At 45.3% G+C, this 24,795-nt stretch overlaps 1 protein-coding gene across 1 annotated transcript in view; it reads left to right on the top strand.

The window, feature by feature from the left end:
- Positions 1-14,787: 14,787 nt before the first annotated feature.
- The window catches only part of DZIP1 (DAZ interacting zinc finger protein 1), a 40,230-nt gene continuing 30,222 nt past the window's right edge, over positions 14,788-24,795 (top strand). Inside the window, exons 1-5 of the mRNA XM_040584393.1 lie at positions 14,788-14,898; positions 19,564-19,633; positions 19,707-20,210; positions 22,976-23,060; positions 24,607-24,731. Coding sequence (XP_040440327.1) covers positions 19,631-19,633; positions 19,707-20,210; positions 22,976-23,060; positions 24,607-24,731 — 717 coding nt within the window. The 5' untranslated portion in view covers positions 14,788-14,898; positions 19,564-19,630. The remainder of the gene's footprint in view (positions 14,899-19,563; positions 19,634-19,706; positions 20,211-22,975; positions 23,061-24,606; positions 24,732-24,795) is intronic.

Below are 24,795 nucleotides of genomic sequence, written 5' to 3'. Positions count from 1 at the left end.
GGGCCGCTACTGCGCCTGCGCGCATGGGCGGGGTCCCGCCGCCGTGCGTGCGCAGGCAGGCGGAGCGCGCTTCCCTGACGGGAAATGGCGGCGCGGGCTGGCGGCCTGGGTCGGGCGCTGGGCTCCAGGCCTCCAGCGGGTGGGGAAACCCGGAGTGTGCTCGTCTACCGCCGCGTTTTACGTCGCGCCTCCTTGCCAGCCCCTCCTCCAGCGCCCGGGCTTCTCCTGAGGCCAGGAGGGCTTCGTTCCAGGCCTGGGTTCAGCCTGTGTGAGGGGGCTGTGCAGGGACTGGCAGGCCTGGGGAAGGACGGGGGCCGAAAGGGCTGGCGGCGGGGCTTATGCGCTTAACACTCCTAATGTGAAGGGCCACCTCTTGGGGTGTGATGTTGCTGTTATCCTTCATTTTTCGAAGACAGTGTATCTGGAATGCCCAAATTGTAGAAAAATGGGGCAGTAGCCACGAGTAAGTTGATACTGGTTATTCACTGCTGTGTCTGACCTAGCCAGCGAGCAGGGGAAGCCAAGTACCATTGCGAACTGTGCCCGATTGTCCCGAGGACATTATCCTGTTTTCCACTGAGAACAAAGGCAACATAGTCAGTGTGGCCTTAACCGTGTGCAGACTGACAAGTATAAAAGAATTTACCAGGCTGCAGAAAAACTAGTGACGTGATTCAACACAGCACAGTATTTTCATGCTAAAAGTTTGTACCGGATCTGTAAACTGAAAGCAAAGCCTATGTTAGATAGCCTGTAATCTAACGTGTATTTTTGGAGATCTCTTTTCCTTCTTTTCATAATGAAAATACAGTATACCACAGAAAAACTTAACTCTGTATGCACCTAGTTGTTCATTGTTTCGAATTACCTGACTGGTAGTGTTGGATATACAACCTACACCAGGGGCATATTATATGTTATACCCCATCGGTGTTAAATAAGAGTCATGTTCTCGGGGAGGCAGGGAATGTGCCAAGAAAGTAAAAAAACTTGAGACTTGAAGTCTGATTTGGCAACCACAGAAATTTCTTTTTTCATTTAGCAGGTATAGTCACATTACCCTTCTCACTGTAGATGGTATAATTTATAAGCTTTCTTGAAAGATCAGACTAAAAAAAAGAAAATGAAGTTACCCCTTTTCAATGTTTCATTTCAAAGATGACGCTTCAAAGTTAACACCTTAAAATCTGACCTGCAGAAGACGCGCAGAATTAAGAACTTGAAGTAATATAAGAAGTGATGGATGTGAAATGAATAATTGATGATGTTCTAAAGATACCAGCATGAAAAAGAACATGACAACTCTATAGCACTATGGATAAGACAAAATATGAAAGCCTAAAACTGAACCGAGCAGAATGCAGTCACTATTAGAGTTAATTAATTCCTTTGATTTATCGGAGGGAAAAAGTATTAGACCAAAGCCAGATAAACTGAATATGAAAGAAGAATTTACACCTCCAGCCCCCTAAGATAACTGAAGATAATACTAGAGATGATGAAATAATTAATGGGTCCTTAATAACAAGATAAGGATAAAAAAATCTGGAGAAAACTCGGTACCTCATACTGGAACACTAAGCATAAAGATTCAGATATCAAATCCCTGAAAGCAAGATGAATATAGTATGGCTAAAGGATCCAACTGTAATTTTGAGTAGATGCTTAACAAACCCTTGGTCCTTGACCTTGTCGCTGAAATACTGAGCCAAGGTCAGCATTACAGGCTGACAGTAGTGTAAAAAATGGTAATGCGAACACTACATAATTATCTGCTCAAAGAGAAAGCATTTATCATTGTCGCTCAGTGCTAGAAATGCCACCAGGTACACAGAATTGCACAGTAATTCTTGAAAGAGACCATAAACCATGAAGGACAATTCTTGATTATCATAGATCACCAAACACAGATTCATAGAATGGTTTGGGTTGGAAGGGATCTTAAAGATCATTTAGTTCCAACCCCCTGCCATGGGCCGGGACATCTGCCACTAGACTTGCTGTTCAGAGCTCCATCCAACCTGGGCCCCAACACTTCCAGGGATGGGGCATCCACAGCTTCTCTGGGCAACCTGTTCCAGTGCCTCACCACCCTCACAGTGAGGAATTTCTTCCTCAGATCTAATCTAAATCTACCCTCTGCCAGTTCAAAGCCATCACCCCTTGTTCTATTGCTACAAGCCCTTGTAAAAAGTCCCTCTCCAGCTTTCCTGTAGGCCCCTTTAGGTACTGCAAGGTGCTATAAGGTCTCCCTGGAGCCTTCTCTTCTCCAGGCTGAACAACCCCAACTCTCTCAGCCTGTCTTCAGAGGAGAGGTGCTCCAGCCCTCTGATCATCTTCACGGCCCTCCTCTGGACTCGCTCCAACAGGTCCATGTCTTTTTTATGTTGGGGGCTCTAGAGCTGAACGCAGGACTCCAGGTGGGGTCTCACAAGAGCAGAGTAGAGGGGACAATTGCCTCCCTCAACCTGCTGGCCTCGCTTCTTTTGATGCAGCCCAGGGTTCAGTTGGCTTTCTGGGCTTCAAGCGCACTTTGCCAGCTCATGTTGAGCTTCTTGTTGGTGTGTTCAACAACACACCAAAATCTTTCTCAACAGAGCTGCTCTCAATCCATTCTCTGCCCAGCCTGTATTGATACTGGGGGTTGCCCTGACCCAGGTACAGGACCTTGTACCTTGTTGAATTCCATGAGCTCAGGCCCACCTCTCAAGCCTGTCAGTGCCTCTGGGTGGCATCCCTTCCCTCCAGTGTGTTGATCACAGCACACACCTTGGTGTCATTGATCATACATTATTTAGATATTAAGTATAGACCTGGGAGAAAAAGTTCTTTAACATCATATTCCCTTGTGCAATTTCAGAAACAGAAGAGGAGAAAAACTGAAAGAACAAAAGCATATGACATGCCAACATCGTATTTTAGAATTTGAAAAATAGCAATACAGCCGCAGTGCAAAAAGATTTTCAAAGGGTTTCACCAAAATTAGGCTAGTATCAGAAACAAGTTTCTTCAGCAGTCTTGAGTTTTGGAGTGAAAGGGTGGATAAAGACTACACTGATGTTCAAAGTGCTCAAAAGAGGAAAACCAAGGAATTTTCTCCGAATTACTGCTGGTAATATATACAGTAACAGCAGGAGGCAGCAGTTGGCAAGGAATGACTGCTTCTAATAGAGACAGTGAACTGAATAAGGTGATCTGTGGTGGAGAGTTAAATCTGTAGCTTCTATTTATTAACCGAGAAACCTTCTCAGATATAATACAGTAAGAAGTCTGTATTAGATGTGACAATACACAGGGTCCTGGAAGGACCCTTGTATGCTTGGCAATACATTTTAATTAATAATCTTGATTCCAAAACCACCCAAACAAAACAAAGTTTCCTGATACAAGAAAAGAAGCAATATAGCAGGCTGTTATGTTGCCTGCACAGTCAAGTATGAAAATAAAGGAAGAGGCAAGAGAGGATGATAACACAGAGATACTATTCTCAGGGCTTCTTCTTGTAAAAGATCTCTCAGACCTTACACCTTGTTTTTATGTTCACTTATGTGCATCCCTATCAGAAACTTGGTTGTGTTGGAACTAAATTAAATAGTAGTGTACCTCCGGTTAACATGGGATTACTGTTTATATAGCCACATATTTTGGTAATTTCACGTTTGGTTGGTGTTCGTAGGAGAGGACTTTAAGGGAAATTCCTTTTCCTGGGCTCCTTTTGCAATAAATGGAAGCAGAAGGGCTCCTAAAAGCTGATGTTTATGCATGGACTTGAAAGGGAGTGTGAGGGACCACGCTTGTTTAAGGCAAGGCTAGCCTCTCTTAACACTTTCCCCTCTGTATGTCCTAACAAAATTCTGCACATATGTCTGTCATATCTCTGATGGGAGAGGTACATTTCTGGTGTGGAATTATTTAGCCTTCTGTGTTGTGGCCTTGACTGTAGATGCTATATAAAAATACTAGCTACTACCTCCAATGTATACTGCTATAAATATGCTTTACATAGCCCATTTGGTCTCATTTATTTTAAGCTTCTTGTAACATAGGTCTAAAGTCTGTTTTATTCACTAAGCTGTATCACTGATTAATTTATCAACAGGGCTGCATTATATGTAGGACAGAAATTGGAAAAGGGAAATTAGACATCAGTGTTTCTTTACACAAATTTATTTAGAATTTATTTTAAGCAGGGGAATTATGTCTGCAACTTTTCTCACTAGTCACAGTAGCAACAACAAACTCCAAACATCTCAAAATGCATCCACTATCTCCTGCCTAACTTTAACTTTCTGATATAATGTAGCATCAAAGGGAAGGTGGTATTTGGAACCCAGTTTTACACTTGACCTTGACATTTTAGTGTCCCAATTAGTTAACTGAGTAGCAGATAATTTGGTGGGGGTTTTTTGTTGTTGCTTGGACCAGAAAAAGTCTAGAAATAATTCAGATTAAAACCTAACTTCAAATTGAAGCAATGCAATCCAACCAGTATTTTTTTCAAGTATTGTGATTTAAAATAATTCACTTTTGTTCATTTGGGGGGTGGGTGTTGCAGCACTATCAAAACTAGCCAGCTGTAGCAAGGTCTCTACCATCACACACCAAATTAACTTCAATAAATAGTTCCTGCATCTTGCCTCAGCACAGCCACCAATCCCCCACAAGGTCTCAAAGGTCCATCATCATGAACATCAAAGGTTCATGCTGTTTCTTCATACTCTTCAGGCCAGTCCTGCTGCTGCCTTCACCCTGTCTCTCCTACATCTAGGGCACTCTTTCTCCACCCTCTTGCTTCTTCCAGGTCTCTCTTCATCCAGTGCTCCTCTTCATACAGTCCTTACAGCTATTTAACTACTTAGCAGGAACCAGCCACAGCTGCATGTTATCCACACCAGCCAGCCTGCTGCCCCTGCAGCCAGCCCACAGCTGTGTATTATCAATGTTAATTAACCTGCCTTCATTCCTCTCCAGGGAGGAGTCTTGATAGAAAGCAAAATGTTTCGTTTGTTATGAAAACACACCCCTTTTAAAACATTTGTTTTAATTATTAAGGCATAGAACATTTTCCAATTAGAATGCTACTCTGAAAGTCAAAAAACTTTCTTCAAACATTAAAATACCGTTATATTTCTGAAGTAAAGCATTCTGGTTTGAAAATACATGGAAAATTTTAACATTAATAAACTCTCCTCTTTTTTTGATTGAAGCAATTTATGAAATTCATCTAGTTTTGATTTCCCTGAAACTATTTTTAGTTTACCTATCATTTATTACAAATAATTTTCTCAGCTCCCAAATTTCAAACCTACATGATAACTGCAAGCTGTTTGTTTCTCACTTGATGTTAAAAACTGTGAAAAATATAATTGACAAAGTACAGTGCTGTCACTGCAGGTATTCGTTCCTATCTTACGTCCTACCAAAACCCAAGGTCAGAAAATCTCACTTCTGAGAATTTAGAAGTTAAGTGTCTGTGTGTGCAACCTTACCTCTGCCTGCTCTAGCAGACACCTTTGTAATCTTCCTTCCTAAGAAGTTTCCAGCATCTCTTAAGCAATTATTCAAGCCATTCAGCAACAGAATACCCCTCATACACATTTTTACAAGCATGTAAGCTATTGGCAAGTGATGCCATCTAACATACTCTTTTATGCACCCACCTCCAAATCAACTGACTTCATTTATCCTCTAACTACTCACAGTCAAAAAAGCAGCTGTATTCACCTTGCTGGTACATCAGTGATGGCCTGAGGAAAGGAGGCATCTTGCATCTCTCTTATGACCAGACACCAAGCAGAGATCATCTGTATATAAATACATTGCCTCTTCTCACACTCACAGGTTTTCTCCAGCTAATCCTTCTTGCCATTCAGTACAGCACCCTGCAGATGAGTGCAACTTAAGGAAGACAACAAAGAGCTCCCTGCATCCTGCAGAGTGGCCGGTACATTAACTCTTCATTTCCTTGTTTTCAGAAAGAGGTTTGCAGAATCTAGGATTCTGGGAAGTCCTGAAGGGGCACAAAGTCTTAAGGCATGCCCTTAAATTTTTAGTATCAGGATTGACAATATTTGGGGGAAAAAAAAGGAAAGAGGAAACAGATTGCCCTTGTATGCTTTGTAACTGAGCTTCTGAGAGATAGTGTTCACTTTCCTTTTTCAAAAAGTTTTTCTCTTGCCCACAAAAATGACTGTGTCCCAGTTGGTGTAAAAGTGCAATGTAGTTGCTAAAAAAAGAACAAATATCTAATGTATGCCATTAAGAATTCTTCTAGAGGTTGCTAAGTGTTAGTTAAAAACTAAGTCCTTGATTCAGTTTCAGTGTTCAGTGATCTTCCTATTGTTCCAATTATATCAACAGTTTCTAAATAAAGAAATACCACGTGTCAGATCATGGACAGTGGATGTTTTTCTGAGTGCAAACCTGAGCTTGGATGAGTGGAGCTCAGTGGGTGAACCCCCATGGGTTGGAAGAGGGAATCTACCTTGCCCAGAGCTGCAAACCACCTGGAAGCAGTGCAGATATGATTCCCGCTTCAGTGTTGTGTCCCAGCTTCAACAACAGGGCTCTGGGGAATGTGGACCATTTAGTTAGAGCAGGGAGCAAGCCAGGTTGAGGCTGACATCACTTTAGTTGCTCTGCTGAGTATCTACAGAGGCTTCTGGTCAAACTGCATTTGGCAAAGGAGTGGCTGGAGCCAAGAGGAATTACAGTCATCCTACCTGAGGTCCTGCCTGCAGCCTTCCCTCTCCTCATCACACAGAGGTACATAGTGTGTGCCCTGAGACTCTTGGCCATGTGTAAATTATGACAGGTCAGGAAAGTATCCCTGTGCTGAAACTATGGTACCTGCAATTACCTTATTGTTCACATACTGGGAAAGAACTTAATGAGAAGGCAAAAAGTCGTCAGAAATGAGACAGCAATTTCAGGTTACACTCACCCAAGTGAGTAAGTTTCACAATGCTCTTCTTGGTGTATGACTGAGGTGTTCACCACAAATAAGACAGGCAGCTTGCTATTACAATAATACTCATATAAAGCAGATGAAATTCACAATCACTGTGTTTGCAGACATTTCTTTAGAGTTGAATTCTGTTAGGGAGGAAGGGAGATAAATTAACTGTGTGGCCATCTTCATAAATCCAGCTAGACTTGTTACGTGAAGACTAACCTTTAAAAGAAACTGGCTTATTTGAAGAAAAGAAGATTTAGTCGGAGAAGAGTCTGAAGTACCCAAACTTGAAAATAAACTTTGTTAAAATCCATGGGGCTGTATCTCTTCAAACTGCTTAACCACAGCTGGTGGTGTGTGTTGGAACAAAGGAGGTGGCACAGAGGAGACAGGAGAGTGGCTCATCCTACCTTTCTTTTCTTTTAAATGCTTTGTTCTCCCGTGATAAAAATATATATTTAAATGATTTCTTCAGGTAAACTAAGTGATGGGAAAATTGAATGGACAGAAGTATTGTAGGCATTGAAATTGAAAAATGTGCTATGAGGGTAGTTGGTAGGGAGGAAAAGATTAAATAATCTGAGAATCTGGCTAGACTCACCATTATACCTATACCATGCTACTCAAGTCAACTTTCCACCAGAGTTAATGATTACTGGTATGTGTCACTCTGAGGGTGCTGTAGAAGAAAGATTACTGAAGAGTCTGTTTCTCAGTTCCCAAGACACTTTTCCCACCTGCCCTCTCAAATTAAAACATCTTGTAGAACATGTATGGTATCCTCCCTCCATTCCGCAAAGCACACAGGTATTTTTTTTCACTTAATGCATTGCATCAGGGCCCTGAGGGCACCACCAGGCCTGCCTGTCCTCACGCAGCCTCCCCACCCCTGCCCCGGGCCCGGAACCCCCTGCCAGCCCCCCAGGGCTGTCAGCCCCTGCCCCAGGGATGCTGCAGCAGAGCCAGCCTCCAGCTCCCCACAGCCCTACCTGGCCCAGCCATGGGCCCCACTGAGCCCCAGCCCTGTCCCCATGGCGGTGCCCGATGCCTACGGATGGGGCTGCCCCAGCGCCCCCACCCCCCGCTGGCTGCCCTGCTCCTGGCTAGGGGGTAGGATGGGCCCGGGCTGCCGGGTCCCTGCCCTGACACTCCATGGGGAGCAGCCAGCCCACACTGTGCCTTGACACCCCTGCTACCCATGGTGTTTCCCAAAAAGCCATCGTATTTCACTCCACAATCAGAATAATCTCTCGGGTTTTGTGTTCTCCAGTTGCAGATACCCTCTGTAAGCCTCACAAATCAGTACCCTAGGTTTACTTCTTGCAGATTAACTCACTTTCCTCATCCCATCTTAATTCTTCTTTAGCTCTTCTCACCAGCTTTCCATAAAAATCTTTCTATTTACAAACCTCAGTTCTTCCCTACTCGTTTTTCCTGAATTCTACCAACCCCCCCCCCCCCCCATATTCATCATTGCACTGTGTCAACAGAACACGGTTAATTGTCCTAGAACAACAGATCGTAGTTTCATAATGGTTTCATAAAACCATCACATGCACAAACTACATCTAGAGGACTCTGTTAATTGCCAGAGTCCTCTACTTAATGTGGAGGACTTAAGTAGCAACATAGACTTGACATTATTTGATAAACTTGGATCACAAACTGGGAATGATCTTTATTTAAGCCATTCCCTGCAGTAGGCTGTTATGTGGAAAATAATGCGTTAGTGCATAATGATGAGATGTACAGGTTAGAAAAATAAAAGTGTATAAAATTTGAAGTGTGACTGGGTAAAAGAAGCTGGGAATAAAACAATACAAGTGGAAGAAAAGGCTTCGAGTTAGGACTATAAAAAGCCTTAAGTGCCTCAATGCAAATTTAGATTCCTAAAATACCCATCCAGCTATCATCTGTTACTGTAATGTCATGGTTTGACCCCATCTGGTAACTGAGCCCCACGCAGCTGCTTGCACACTCCTGGCTCCACCGAAAGGGATGGGGAGGAGAATTGGAAAGGAATGTAAAACTCGAGGATTGAGATAAGAACAATTTAATAAATGAAATAAAATAAAACAGAAAAAAAATTAATAACAACAATAATAAACAGTTATAATGAAAAGAGGGAGAAGGGGAGAGGAATGATATCCAAAGGGAAGGGAGGAAAGAAACCAAGTGATGCACACCACAACTGCTCACCACCCGCTGACCGATGCCCAGCCAGTCCCCAAGCAGCGATCGGCCGCCCCAGCCAGCTCCCCCCAGTTTATATACTCAGCATGAGGTCCCATGGTATGGAATACCTCTTTGGCTAGTTGTATCCCTTCCCAGTTTCTTGTGCCCCTTCAGCTCTCTTGCTGGCAGGGCTGAAGAAACTAAAAATGTCCTTGACTTAGTATAAACATCACCTAGCAACAACTAAAACCATCAGTGTGCTATCCACATTGCTCTCACCCCAAATCCAAAACACAGCACTGCACCAGCTACTAAGAACAAAACTAACTCTATTCCACCTGAAACCAGGACAGTATCCACCCTTATTCCATACCATTTATGTCATGCTTTATTTTCCAATACGTCACCACCTTTCCTGTCTTTTAACATGAATATGGAGGTATCATTCCCTTAGTCTATGGACTATCCTTCTAAAGTCTGTTGAGTTCATTTAGTCCATGACGTTGGGCTCCAGCTGTTATAACAATCTTTCAGGGCATGGAAGATGGTACAAGGTGTTGGATCATTGCATCTTGAAGCCAGTTCTGATTCTGCTACGGCTGCGCTGATCTGGCTACACCAAAGTCATTCTTCATTGGTGTGGCAATTGAAAAGGAGTCAGGTTCACATCGTCAAATCCAACGTGGTAGAGATGGGTGCCACAAGGCACCCAGTGTACCAATAGGCATATAGAAGTGACAATACACAATATTATGTAACAGTTAACATCCCACAATTCACTGGCTATTTTCAACCAAAATCAAATTCCCTTAAGGCACACATCGAACTTCCCCATCCTCCCACATGATCCACCAAGTGCTCCTCAGTTCTTGAGCAAAAGCAATCCCACAAATGGGTTTGCCTTTGCCTGAGGCAGGAATGACCCAGACTGTTTTCCCATGCATATTTTTAAGGTGCACAACAGGAACTTTATCCACTTCTACAGTATGTAAAAGGGTTGACTGGGCAGAGCTAGCTCAGCTGGCAGATCCTCTGGTGTTGACTAACCAGGTAGCCTTTGCTAGGCGTGTATCCCAATGTTTGAAAGTTCCACCACCCATTGGTCTCAGTGTAGTCTTTAACAGCCTGTTACATCGTTCAATTTTCCCAGAGGCTGGTGCATGATAGGGGATGCGATACGCCCACTCAATGCCACACTCTTTGGCCCAAGTGTCTAGGAGGTTGTTTCGGAAATGAGTTCCACTGTCTGATTCAATTCTTTCTGGGGTGCCATGTCACCACAAGACCTCTCTTTCAAGGCCCAGGATAGTGTTTCAGACAGTGGCACGGGGCATGGGGTATGTTTCCAGCCATCCAGTGGTTGCTTTCTCCACTGTAAGCACATGGTGCTGGCCGTGGCGCGTCTGTGGGAGAGTAATATAGTCAATCTGCCGGGCCTCCCCAGATTTATATTTTAGCCATTGTCCTCCATACCAAAGAGACTTTGACCACTTGGCTTGCTTATTCGCAGTGCGCATTTCACATTCATGGATTACCTGTGCAGTAGTGTCCATGGCTAAGCCCACCCCTTGATCCTGGGCCCATCTATATGTTGTATCCTTCCTTGATGGCCTGCTTCATCCTTCTTTACTAAACGAGCTGCTTTCCATTTCCATTTCTTCTTCTGCATAGGGGCAACGGATACTGACATGGGTTGGTCTTCTGTATCACTCGTTGCAGGGGCTGAGGTAGCTGCAGTGCCCACCACAGGGGCTGGAGCAGCTGTTCTTTCTGCCAAGTAGGCTAGAGCAGGTACAATTAGTTGCTTAATTGTCCACTAGGTCCAGGAGGTGAAAACCGTATTCACTATTCCTAGCAATAAGATAGGACCTGTGCTATAGTGGTTCCAACAGTCCAAAGATACTCAGAATTTCCAAAAATCTTAAATTCCTCAATCATTAGCCCTGAGGAGAAGGGGTGTGTGTGGACCCCACCCACAGGCTGGCCCTCCAGAAAATCAAAGCCCTCAATACAGTTGTCATTCCTCACCAGGGACCACCCAATGCACAGGGGCAACAACACCACATATACAGACCAGATTAGCTTTACAACCAGCGAGCGCATCATGTCGTAAACCAGTACTATATACTACAGCACTATGATAACTTTAGCCCAGGTCCCAAGGACAACAAACAGCACAACAGGAAGCACATACTTCAAGCAAAGTAGATAACGAAACCCTAAGACCATTAGCAACTTTAAGAGCAGAGAAATCAGCATAAGTGGCCAGTGAATATTAAACCAATACAATGAATACTGACAACAGGTTTTTTTCTAACACAGCCTGATAAGACCCATCGTTATCTCAATCCTTTGAGCCCCACTTGGGTGCCAAAAAGGGCTGTCATGGTTTAACCCAGCTGATAACTAAGCCCCACACAGCCGCTCGCTCACTCCCCCTCACCCAGAGAGATGGGGAGGAAAATAGGGAAGGAATGTAAAACTGAAGGGTTGAGATAAGAACAATTTAATAAATGAAATAAAATAAAACAAAACTAATAATAATAATAACAATAATAAACAGTTATAATGAAAAGGAGAGAGAAGGGGAGAGGAATGATATCCAAAGGGAAGGGAGGAAAGAAACCAAGTGATGCACATCACAACTGCTCACCACCCGCTGACCGATGCCCAGCCAGTCCCCAAGCAGCGATCGGCCGCCCCAGCCAGCTCCCCCCAGTTTATATACTGAACATGACATCCCATGGTATGGAATACCTCTTTGGCTAGTTCAGGTCAGCTGTCCCAACTGTGTCCCCTCCCAGTTTCTTGTACCCCTCCAGCCTTCTCGCTGGCAGAGCCTGAGAAATTGGAAAAGTCCTTGACTCAGTATAAACATTACCTAGCGACAACTAAAACCATCAGTGTGCTATCCACATTGCTCTCACCCCAAATCCAAACCACAGCACTGCACCAGCTACTAAGAACAAAACTAACTCTATTCCAGCTGAAACCAGGACATGTGAAAAAAGGTCAGCATCTGCCTGGAGAAGCTGGTATTTCACTGTCCTCTAGGGACCTAAAGAAAAAAATGCACCATTCTGCCTGAAAATGCTCAAAGCACCATGTCTTTGAGAAACAAGCTGCCAAGGGTCTTTTTCAGTGCTTCATGGTGTGCATAAGCTGGGCATACCTTAAGCTAGTTCACCAGAGGAGCAAATCTCATGTGTTCTCACAATACAGCTGTTAAATGTGATGGTGACTGAACTTCAGAAGCAGGCCAACAGAGAGTGTTTATCATCTCTCAAGGCAGCAGTTCATGGGGTACATCACCTGTGCAGCTGGGTATGAGCTGGAACCTTCTCGGCAGATGTAGGTGCATGTTGGATTTACGGTGATTGCACACCACTGCCTGTTTGTGCATGAACAGTAAGCGCCTGCCTGCTCCAGCCAGACTGCTGGCTGTCCTAAACCTCCTGCATCAAGTCATGCTGACTAGGAAAAGTTATAATGTTCTTGGTCTTCTCCTAGTAAATCCATGCACGTTTTAGGAGAGTACTTTTGTCACCAAGCTATATGATATGAGGAGGGGAGGAACCAGGCACTAATGTGGGTTAAAGAATACCTGCTCTTGCCAAGTGAGGCTGTACCACTTACAGCAAGTAATTAAAGATTAATCAACCTCGGGAAAGAAGTAAGAGGGAAAGAATGAGACTCTGTGTAGCAGACAGGGTAATGGCCCTCCCCTCACAGAACAGGAAACTTTGTTCTAGCTCTCATTCTAAGGGCTGCTTGTATATTTTATATTAAGCAGATCCTAGAGTAAGTGACCAAGACCCAAGAGTTTCTGCACACCTCCTACACACCTTCCTTTACCAACTGACCAGAATCATCAACATTTTCTCACCCAGTTAGCATTTACTTTGATGCAACAAACAGCTTCGGCAAGAGATCCTTAGAAAGCATGCTGAACAAACTATGGTGTTGCCATTAGGGCATTTTAAGAAGGGCACTGGTCACAAAACTTCTTGGGCACAGAATGGACTGCCTTTGCACATCGTGCTTACTAAGTGGGTGCTCCAGCCATTCACATAATGTGCTCATCAACTGTTTGCCTCTAGGCCTGGCCCTTAGAGGCAGTGACCGTTGCATTGCTAGTTTTCAAAGTTGTCTCTTCATTATTAGTGTTAACTAAGGTTTACCACACTAAAGCCTCAATATCAGCATCTTTGCCTGACAACACCTGCTTTAGTGACCCAACAAAAGCAATCTACAGAAGCAAAAGTCAGTACTGAGGACCCGACATCCACATCTTATACATGTTTGGGTTTTCCTTCAGACTAGCTCCAGCCTGATCCTGTGGATTGAACATCCATTAGTGATGGGAGCATGCTGAGGTACTCTTAGGACATTAAAACTGAAGCATCCACATGATTTATTTTCTTAAAGCTGGTGTATGCAGCATATGTGCCCACATCAACACTGTCACAGCAGAATTTCATGGTTCAGCAAGGAAAGCTGGTGTCCTGCAAAGTCTCAGCGTGTGTGTTGAGAGCCAAAAGTTTTCCAGAATTTATTGCTTATGTACTTTGGAAAAAAAATGGTGTCTCTCTGGCCAAACAGAACTCCTCAGTGAAGACTAGGTGTTGTAAATATGTGGTGGTCATCCCCTCCGCTGAATTTGCTGGTGTAGTTTATATTAAATACAAACTGTTCGAAAATTTCCTCCTTGCCACAAAGGCTGCACAGCATTTATTCTGGAAAAAACCACGATTCAAAACCTTACAGGGAAGAGGAGGAAAATTAGGAGGATCTGATGTAATCTGTAGCCGTTGGAATGATCTTACCTGCATGATACATATTATTATACATATTATACATATTTTCATTTATATTTTCCATTCCATATTATAAATATTACACCTATTTTCACTGAACCCAGTCTCTTCACCTGACATTACTTAAGATACCTTCAGGACAGCATACCGCCGCCTCACCCTCCCACTGGAACTTGGTGTCCTCCTGCTCCTGCACACTTCAGAAAACGCTCAGGACCACCCCCGCCCACGGGAGTTAACAGTGCGCCCCCGGCAGCCCCCCCAGGTCCCCGCTCCAGCCCCGCGCGCAGGCGGGGTCGCGCCTCCGCCCGCTGCGGGGCTGCGCTGCGCTGCCCGGGGCTGCCCGCTGAGGAGCGCGCCGCTTCGCCGGTTTAAATGTCTCGTCCTCAGTGACTGCGTGGCAAGTAATTGCAAAAGCTTCTTATAACTTCCCGTGTATTGAAAAAAAAAAAAACAAACCAAAAAAAAACCAAACAACAAAAACCCTCCCAAAAAACCCACAAAAAAAAAACCCAAACAAAAACCCAAACTGCCCCTGGCCGAAGAGGCTCGGGACCCGCTCCTGGGATAGGACCAGGACAAAGGACACCCCGCCTGGGCACAAACATCTGCCGGGCGACTGTCAAGAGCCGAGAGTCGGCGAGCAGCGTGGGGGTCCCCGCCTGCGTTTGCAGCGCCGGCCCCAGCCCACCGCCGCCGCTCCCCCCCTGCCGCAGCCCCGGCTCATCCTCCGCCGCCTCGGGGCAGCGGGAGGCGCAGGGGGACGGGGGAGGCGAGGACAAGGAGAAGGAGGAGGAGGAGGAGGGGAGCTGCCTCCCCCTGCGGCACGCACCAGTAACCGCCCGGGTCGGGGGCGGGGAGCGGCCGCAGCCCCGCCACCCCTCCGCGCCCGGCGGCGGGGAGCCGCGCACCGCCGGGCCGGGCCGGGCCGCCGCGGAGCTGCAGCCTGAGGTGAGCGGAGGGGCTCGCCCCGCGCCCCGGGGCCGGGCAGCCGCTGGGGCGCGGGGGGTGAGGGGAGGGAAGCGCGCGGCGGGGCCTCTCCTCAGGGGAAGGCGGCAGGGAGCGGGAGGGAGCGGGGCGGGAGCCTGAGGTTTCGGCTGGGAGATGGAGCCCAGCTTGGGCCTCCCGCAGGCCCGGCCCTGCTCGGGCGCCTCCCGCCGCACCCCGCCGTGCGCCCCGCTGCCCGCCCGCCGGGCCGGGGCCGGGCCTGGCCTGTGGGCACGGCCGGGGTGAAAAGCCGCTTCTCCCCTGTGCCGCCCACCCCGGGGGAGGGGGTGTCTGGGGGAGCCAGGCCTCCTCCGCCGTCCGCCACCCTACGGCGGTGCCACCCCCAGCGGAGGGGGCCCGGCGGGTGGGTGATAGCCCTGACCTGCATGGGCACAGCTCCAAGGATGGAGTAAATCTGACAGAAAGAAAGATGGAAAAGGTCTGTCTCAGCCTGTACGTACTGTTTCTGCCTCCATGGATATACCTGGGCAGCTTGTGCCTCCCCGCAGCTTCGTGATGCATCGCTGTGAGGTCACGTTCAGTTAAAGCAAGTTTAGCTGCAGCAGCATGAAACTCCATACGTATATTCCTGACTAAACACGTTGGCCGAGGAGAATAAGCATGGCCACGGGTTTGGTTTAACTTTGCAGTCTTTAATTTTTTTTTTTATTAAATCCATGCATCTGTGAGTTAAAGACCCTTGTTGCATGTGTGCTTTTTCAGGCTCCTTCTGCTTGACACAGAAATTGGTAGTTTGCATGTTTTCTATCTAAAGAAGTTTCTCCTATGTCAAATACATAGAGCATGTGCTAGGCTCAGATCTTTGAGAGATAAATTCTGTTATGTACAGCTTAACAGTTCCTTTGCCTAGGAAAAATATCCAAATACAAGTTTTCAAGGTGCTTTAAGGAATTTGAGGCATGAACATTTTGGACAGTAGTGGGTAGTTGAGCATTTTTTAAAAATCTAGCTGCTTACAAATAGAAGTGTATTTATACACTGTAAATGGAAGTGATTCTGCAGTGCACTAGAAATAGCTTTAAAGGAGATTAGCAGTATATTTTCTTACTACTTCGGGAGTCAGAGCAGTGCAAAGTTCAGCAGTAAACAGGCAGATCTATATGTGATATAAATAATAAATGTTAAATAGATTTCTTTAAAGGCAGGAATTGCTGGAGGCCCTGTTCATGGACAACGGGGTGCCAAAAATGTCATCCTTGCAGGAGAAGATGGCAATGTTATGAACACCACACAGTATCTTTCTAAATTAAAAAAAAAAGTGGTGAGTGCTGGAAGAATGTGAATGAGGGATGTATGGAACCTTCGGCATTGCAGTGAAGCGTAGCCAGTAGACTTGAGGTTAAAGGTCCAAAAAGGAAGTTGTAGTGCTAAGTATTTTGGAAGATTGCCTTCCAGGGTGGCTTGAGCCAACAGGCAGGAGGGCCCACAGTACTGCGTTCATGTTTTTAACTTCCCAGTTCAAATGTCCATACATTGAAATGAATTTTGTAGATTAATGAAGCCTTGTGCTGGGCCTAGATATGTTCTTGGAAAGGTTGATTTCAAGCTTTTTATAAAAATGGGGAAGACAGAAGGGTGTAACTTTTCAGTATGCGGATGAAACAAGAGAGAAGTCCTCCTGGTTCTCTGTGGGTATGAAAAGAAATCTCCTTCTTTGCCTTTGTGCAGGGGTAGATGTCAGTGTGAAGAATGGAAGAGGCTGATAAAGAGTTGGACCCTGGGTTGCTGAAGTGAGTGTCTGACCGTCGCTGAGACTGATCTGGGTCTAGGTTTTGGTAGCTGAGCACTGGAGCAGATGCGTGGGTCTGTACTGTGAAGCAGAGGTGTATCCCATGGTCGTGGTTCTGGGATGCATGCTGGGTGCGTTGACTGCAAGGAAGACACTTCTGCTGCAGGTGTTCAGTACCAGACCCTCATTTTTCCCAGACAGAAGTCCTGGGCCCCACAACTGAAGCAGGATGTTCATGTGGATGTGTCCAGAGGAGGGCAACAAAGCTGGTGCCAGGGCTGGAAGGCATGTCCTGTGAGGAGCCCCTGAGGACTTTGGGCTTGTCTAGTTTGGAGAGGAGGAGGCTGAGGGGTGACCTCATTGCTCTCCGCAGGTTCCCAGGAGGGGAAGTGGGGAGGGAGATGATGATCTCTTCTCCCTGGGATACAATGACAGGACATGAGGGAACGGTCCAAAGCTGCACCAGGGAGGTTTAGACTGGACATCAGGAAGCATTCCTTTGCCAAGAGGGTGGTCGATCACTGGAACAGGCCTCCTCGAGAGGTGGTCGATGCCCCAAGCCTGTCAGTGTTCATGAGGCATTTGGACAATGCCCTTAATGACATGCTTTCACTTTCGGTCAGCCCTGAATTGGTCAGGCAGCTGGACTAGATGATCGCTGTACATCCAACTGAAATAGTCTGTTCTGTTCTATTCTGTTCAATCTATATCTGCTAAGATAGGGGAATTAAATTAGTCCAGGTGTATTTTTTTTAATATCAATTCTTATATGTGGGAAAAGCAAACAAGATTTTTGGTACAACCAATATAAAAACCTAGATAAACCTAAGAGCTTGTAATTTGTGAGACCTTGCATCAGTGCATGTAACGGCATTGTTGGTATTTGCATAGAAGTAGATGTATGTTGTGGTTAATGGTAGACATGTGACCATTTATATTGGAAAGGGTAATGTTAAAAGTGCAGATGAGACATGAGGTTCATTGCATGTTCCTAGGAGGTGAATGGAGGAAAATGTTAAGGGGAAGTCTGAGGGATGGGGAGAAGCTGAAAGGGGCAGAGGAGGGCTAGCAAGATGGTTAGGGTTACAGCACTACTTCTGCAAGAAGAGGTTGAGGGAGCTAGGCTTGTTTAGTGTGGGGAAGAGAAGGCAAAGGGGGCACTCTAATAGTGGCCTACAGTTACTTAAGAATAGTTGCAAAAATATCAGAACCATGTTTTTCTTGGTAGTAGCAGATTCTCAATGAGATACTAGGGAAAATGTTTTCACGAAGAAGAGAGCACAGCCATACACCAGGTTGCCCAGAGAGGTCATGGACCATTCATTCATCTTAAATGCCAAATGTGATGTGAACTAGTGTTGGTGACAGCCCTGCATTGAAAGTTGGACTAGATGATGATCACCAGAGATCCCTTGTGAACAACTTTTATGTGACTCAGTGAACCATGATGTAGAGGAACCTGTGGAACGGAGTGTATGATTAAGTATACGTCGTGTGAATGTATGATTAAGTATACGTTGTGTGAATGTTCTTGGAGAGGTACGTATCTAGGGGGGACTAGGGGGATGACAAACTGGAGCATGTGTGGAAGGAACTGAAAAGTCAGGTAGGTATAAACATGGAATGTGACAGTGAGGCCGAGGTAGCATAGGGGACTGAAACATTAAGAAGTGTTAACAGGAACAGCAGGCTTTTGGAGGACAGTAGTAAGGATGAGCAAGGCTATAGGGTAATTTTGTGTGATGCAGGAGAGTGATGCTCCTGCCTGGGGACAGTGTTTGAAGTGACTGAGCAGGAGCAGGAAATGGGAACACTAAGCTGGGGCATACTGGGAATTGTGGTGAGAGGGATATAGGCAGCAGGTGTTGGTTGCCTTGAAGAAAATTATTTGAGCATGGATGATGAAGTAGGCAATATACACAACCCACCAGGTGCTTCTTGGGGATGAAGTGTTTGGGATTGGTAGCAGGAGGCAGGAATGATGGGCCTATGTGGTGAGGCTGTAGGGTTATGTGGTTGCAAGAGGAGGTCTGGTGGTACCAGGCAGAGGTGTGCTGGTGTGACGAGTGAGGAGAGCATGTGGAAGCTGCATGCAAAAGGTGTGTGACTGTGTTAGGGTGAGGGAGGTGCATGGAAGCACCTGGCAGGAGGCTGCTGTGCAGGCATTGGGAGGGTATGGAGCTGCACTGAAGAGACTGCATGGAGCTACCAGCTGAGGCACATGAGAGTGCAGCAGCGTGAAGTCGATGTAGAGAGAAATGGCATACATACCATATGCTGATGATGGGCAGGTGACAGGTGTCACCCCATCGGGGAGGTGAGTAGGTGAGGCTGGAGAAGGGCATAGGACGGCACACGGGTGGAGGAGTGTAACGTTGTCATAGAGTGCGAAAAGTTTATGAGTCAGGAGCAGCAGGGAGGAGGGACAGGGCGGTGTGTGGGGTGGCACGTCGATGCAGTGAAGTGAAATGTGTCTGTAGGGCGCCACGTAAGGACTTCATAGAAGTGAAGGGAATGTGGAGAGAGAAAACACGTGCTGTGTAGCTGTGGTAAGGGTCCGTGCAGGTAACGGTGTGGCTGAGGATACGTATGTGTTGGGTGCGAGTAGTGCGTGAAGATGGCGAAGGACGCGCTGGCACGCACGTGGGGTGTGCAGGGCAGGAGCAGCGCGGGGACCCGCGGGAGCAGGGTGGCGGCACGGCGCTGCCGGGAGAGCGCGCTGGCACCGCGGGATGGAGCGGGACGGGACGGGGAAGGGGACGGGGTTTGCGCCGGTCGCGGAGCCGAGCCCCCGCGGCGGGGCGGAGGGCGGCGTGCCGGGCCCGGGGCGGGCGGGAGGCGGTGCGGCCGGGCCTGACTCCCGCCTCCCCCCCGCGCAGGCCGAGGCTGCTATAGCGACGCGGAGGACGCCGGCGCCGAGCGGAGCCCGAGGGACGGAGCTCGGCCATGGTGAGCGCCGGGAGGGCGGGCGGGGGGCGGGGTGGGTGCCGGCCCGGGCTGAGCCGTGTCTCTCTCCCCGCAGCCCTTCACCGAGCGCGCCTACTACCCGCCGGCGGCGGGGGGAGCCGGAGCCGGCGCGGGGCCGGCGCCGTTTCCCGCCTTCCAGTTCCGCGGCCGCCATGAGAGCCCGGACTGGCGGCGGCTGAGCGCCGTGGACGTGGGCCGGGTGTCGCGGGAGGGGGACGTGGCGGCCCTGCAGGAGCACCTGGAGCACGTCACCTTCTGCAGCGCCGAGCGGGAGCGCTGTCCCCACTGCCAGGGCCCCGCCGACCCGCTGCTGCTGAAGCTGCTGCGCCTGTCCCAGCTGTGCACCGAGTACCTGCTGCACTCCCAGGAGTACCTCAGCGCCCAGCTCGGCAGCCTGGAGCAGGCCCTGCGAGCGGCGCAGGCCCAGCGCGACCAGCTGGGCAAGGAGGTGGCCCATCACTCGCAGGAGATCAAGGGGCTCAAGGAGGAGTGCCGGCGGAGGAAGAAGATGATCAGCACCCAGCAGATGATGCTGGAGGCCCGAGCCAGCTACCACCAGGTGAGAGGAGAGGCCCTGGCAGCCCCGGCACACCCACACCTTGCCAGCTCCGAGCCGGTCTGGGAACAGGTGGCAGAGCAGACCCGCTCTGCTGCGGTGCGGTCACCTGCGGGGTGGAAGGCTAGAGCTGAGGGACCGGTGACCTTAGGAAAAGGGAGTAAGGTGCTTCGCTTCCCGTCTGTGTTTCACAGACATTTGGGAGAGTGCCACATCATATTAACAAATCCTCTTTTTACTAATAATTGCTTTTTATTTTTGGATTTGCTTTTGATGCATCTGAAGTGTCACAAACACACGCATACAAAACCTGTGATAAATGTGCTACTGCTTTCTGTTGCTGTCTTTCCTTGTCAATCAACGACTTGGTCAGAAAACACACAGGGCAAGCACATCAAAACTTTCCTGCAGTAATGTTCTCCAGGCACCAAGTTTCTGCTTGTGTGCATGACTCAGAAGTGACTCAAGCATGATGTTAAAGAGCCCCAGTGAGGTAGCTCATCTTTAACTCCACAACAATCTGCTCCTTAAGGTTCTTCCTTAAGAGCCTTAGTACGTTGCTGTTCTGACTCTGTGTCATGGCACTCATTTTTTGAGGGAGAGGTTTTTGTGTTCTGGGTGTAGTAGTATGATTTAAATATTTTTCAGCTTCAGCATTTTCCAGCAGGTTTCAGGAATGCAGATTGCATCTTCAGTTGTAGTCTGAAGTCTGGAGAGTACACTGGACACAGACTTGACATGATTTCAGGCTAGCTCTTTGTACCTATATGTTTGCAGTTATAGTTTTCTTCTTTTTATTTTTTTTTAATTCTTGGGATACTAGCAATCCTGATTGTTGAAATTCTCCTTAACAGTGGAATAGTTGCAGTACAGAACCAATGCAAGTTTTCTTAAGAACGTACAATCTTATCCCATGGTATGATACCAATTTCAGCAGGCTGGCAAAGTTTAGTTTTTTAAGACATCAGCTAAGTTGATTCAAGTGTTTCTGTAAGGGAAAAAATACTTCATGCTCCAAGAGCAGAGCTATACATATGGTAGATTTCATGGGAACCTTGTTTCAATGCATTTGAGTGTTAGTCTTAAGGCCAAGCTGCTGATGTGGTATAATTTAAAAAAGCCTTTAGGCAACTTAAAGAACAGTTTGTCCTGTGTTGCAAAAGAAAACTATTTGCATGCATCATTTTATGTGTAAACCTAAATAATTCTTAGACTGTGATTGTCAGCTAGGTATTACCAAATGCTACTGTAAAATGGTACTAGTGCCTACAGGTCATAAATTTAATACTTGCTGGTCAATACCTTCATCAGAGTAATACAAATTTAATTTTAAACAATCATTTTTCACTTTTTTTGATACTTTGTTCAGAAACTTTATATCCTCATTCATGATGTAGGCTGAAAGCGCACATTGTGTCTAACACTGTGAAAAGTAGTTGCAAGAATAATGTTACATAATTCAAAACCTAAATATTCCCTGAGTTAGTCCTGTCTCCTGCAGTAAGAGCTTTCTTTCACTACTAACAAGTCAAACTGATGTGAAGTTTGTGCTTGAATGGATAACATTATTTCACAGCCAATTTAATTCTATAAATCATGTGCAATCTGTTGCACTGTAAGCTCCCTCTTGGTTGGCAGTAATGCTTTGCTGCCATACTATATCTCTACTTTGGTTTTATGTTAGCACCTTGTTTGTACAACAAAATTCATCTCAATAATTAATGGCTTTAGTGTTTGCTCAAAGATGTATTTAATAGGATACCTGACTCTCAGTGGCAGTATTTTAAATATTAGATGAAGTCTGGGAATTTGATTACGGTGAGAAGATCTTGAATCTGTTAAGTCAATCTCTTACAGTCATATCACACTGATAAGGGAAGAGGACTCAGCTGAGTATTTGTGGTTTGTTAAAATATATTTATGGGGAAAAAAAGTATGAGAGAGAGGTGAAGAGCAGCCCTGCCTAAAGCGATTAGGGGTTCTGATTCATAATCATACCAGTATGTTGTAGGTGTAGCTTCTGTCCTTGTACTACCCATCTCTTTTTACTATTCTGAACATTAATGGAATGTACTTTGAACATGAAAAAATTGCCTGAAAATATGATTTAAAATTGAAAATCAAAAATAATAAGTATGGTAATTGAAATGGCTTTACGCTTCGGAAGGATGCTGGGTAGCATACTAATGTGTGTATGTACTTCTTGCAAAATTGTGTACTGTTACCTTATTCTGGTTGAAATGTCTGTGCTTTTTACATATCTATGGTCTTTCTAATACTGTCATCTTACAACTGACATTTATTGTTTTTTCCTAGCTGTGTGGTGCTGTCCTTTCCTGTGATACAAGAATCTTAATACCTGACCTACTAGTTGGCTGGAGTCAGTGTGTATTTTGCTGAATAGTGTTGTCTTACTTTTCCCTTATAGTTCTCTACCTACCTATATTCATCTCTAATCTGTGGTTTATATCTGAATTTGAACTTGCTTGGCTGGAGTCTTTTGTTCAGAGTTTGTACACTGCCTAGCACAGTGAGATTCTTGCCCGTGACCATCACTGAAAGACATTACATAACACAAATATATTAATAACTTTGCAGAAATCTGGTATCATGAAAATTTTAGTCATTATTCTTGTGAGATGGAATTTATTAAAGTTACCTTCTTTTGAGGTATGGATAAGATGTAACCTGTTAAAAACCGTAACAGCTATACTTACCAAACAGATGTTACTAATAATAACTAAAATATTTTTATCTGGTTTTTGTAGTGTCAGTTTTGTGAAAAGGCTTTTATGAACTATTCCTTTTTACAAAGTCACATGCAAAGGCGTCATCCAGAAGAATCTCAGATGGGTATGTACTTTAATGTTATAAAAAATATTAAGGTAAACAGTTTAGAAAAGTGTAAATATAGTGAGAATGTGCAGTCCATGGTTTTGTGCAACTGGGAAGAATGATTTTCATGTTCCATTTTTAAGTGGCAGATACCAATTTGTGTGAATGCAAGGAACACTGACTGACAAAATGTATTGGGCACCCTATATTTCAGTCTCTGGAAGATAATTGACAAAAAATTGTATGCCATATTTACAGTACCTTTTCAAACTAGTGATCCCGCTGAGTACTTTAGTCAGTAGCAGAGTTCTGAGCACAGTTTCTCTTTAGGCATGCATGTTAGGAAGGTGTGGGTTAAATGAACAAGTTGAGCTAAGGAAAATTCATTTTGTGGGTATGTATGAATTATCAGTACAGAAATAATCCAGCTCACCTGAAATCAGTTTGAATAGAATTAGGCTTTCCTGAACTAAATTGACTGTAAAATATAGTAAGAAAAATAAACTGTCAAGATTACTCTTGACTTCATGTATCTATCATGATCTTGCTATACCACTAATTTACATACTTTTGTCTCTCTTCATTGAAAAATGTTTAGTTTGAAAAACAAGGCTCTCAAAATTTGTTTCACCCATCTCTAAAGTCTCTCCTTCCTGTTAGGCTGCATGCTTGTGATTTATTGGTAAAGACTAACAAGTATTGACAAATGGCAGTGATTAGAAATGAGTCAAGTAAAAAGAGCATTTGGGAGGAGAAAGAGTGGGAAGAATCCAGCAAAGTCTGAACTGTAGCTTGTCAGGCAAATAAACAGCAGGAACAGTGAGAGGGGTCTGAGGAAGCATTCATATTTTGGAATAAGAAAGAAGCTCCTGTGCACTTTACAGTTGATTAAAATCATAGTGGAAGATGCTGCAGAAACAGCTAAACTAATCATGCAAAGAATTAGTCTGAAATGGCTGTATGAGGGAAATACTCCATGCAGTTATTTCTGAAATAATATTCTGCATTGTGCTCAGATTCCCAGGTGATGGGCTGGTAAATCCTTCGTAAATTGATAAAATGTTTCAACGTTAAAGTTTGTTAGAATTTTTGCATATTTTAACATGGGTTTTTTTACAGTGACATTCCCCTGACTCATTCCAGGTAAATAATGAGTTGTATTCCAAATGGACTCCTTACAAAAGTTATGTAGAATAAATTAAACCTAACAGAATTGCATAATGGAGTTTCACTTTGTCCTTCATACATCCTTTTTTGAGCCTGTGCTGCTTAGATTCATTTGAAATTAGATTATAGAATACTTTTTGTCGTAAATATTTCATAAACTATTTCACATGTCAGTAATACTGGTATTTTTCAGTCTTTGGGGATAAGTTAGCAGTCCAGAGAACATACGTATTTAAAAGTATCTTTAGAGAATCATTGTAGTGTGAGGGGAAGTGGTCTAAGAGAGTCACACTTCATGAAGATGTTACTGAAACACTATAGAAATGCATTTGCAGTAACTATCATATTTCCAGAAATTACAACAAACATTTTTTCTGTCTGTGTTTGTTTCAAACAGAACAGAAGAGGCAAGCAAAGACGGACAAATTGCAGGATGAGATTGATAAATTGAAGGAACAGTTGCAGCTGACAAAGTCCCAGTTAGAGGCTGAACAACAGGCTAATATGGCCAGGTTTTCTAAGGTAATATGTACTAAGTAATGTGAACGTCTCAAAAGAATTAGTACTTTGGAATGTGTTCCCTCTT

Source organism: Falco naumanni, chromosome 2 (assembly GCF_017639655.2).
Source record: "Falco naumanni isolate bFalNau1 chromosome 2, bFalNau1.pat, whole genome shotgun sequence".
Lineage (NCBI taxonomy): Eukaryota > Metazoa > Chordata > Aves > Falconiformes > Falconidae > Falco > Falco naumanni.
This window is presented reverse-complemented; position numbering and strand designations above follow the sequence as displayed.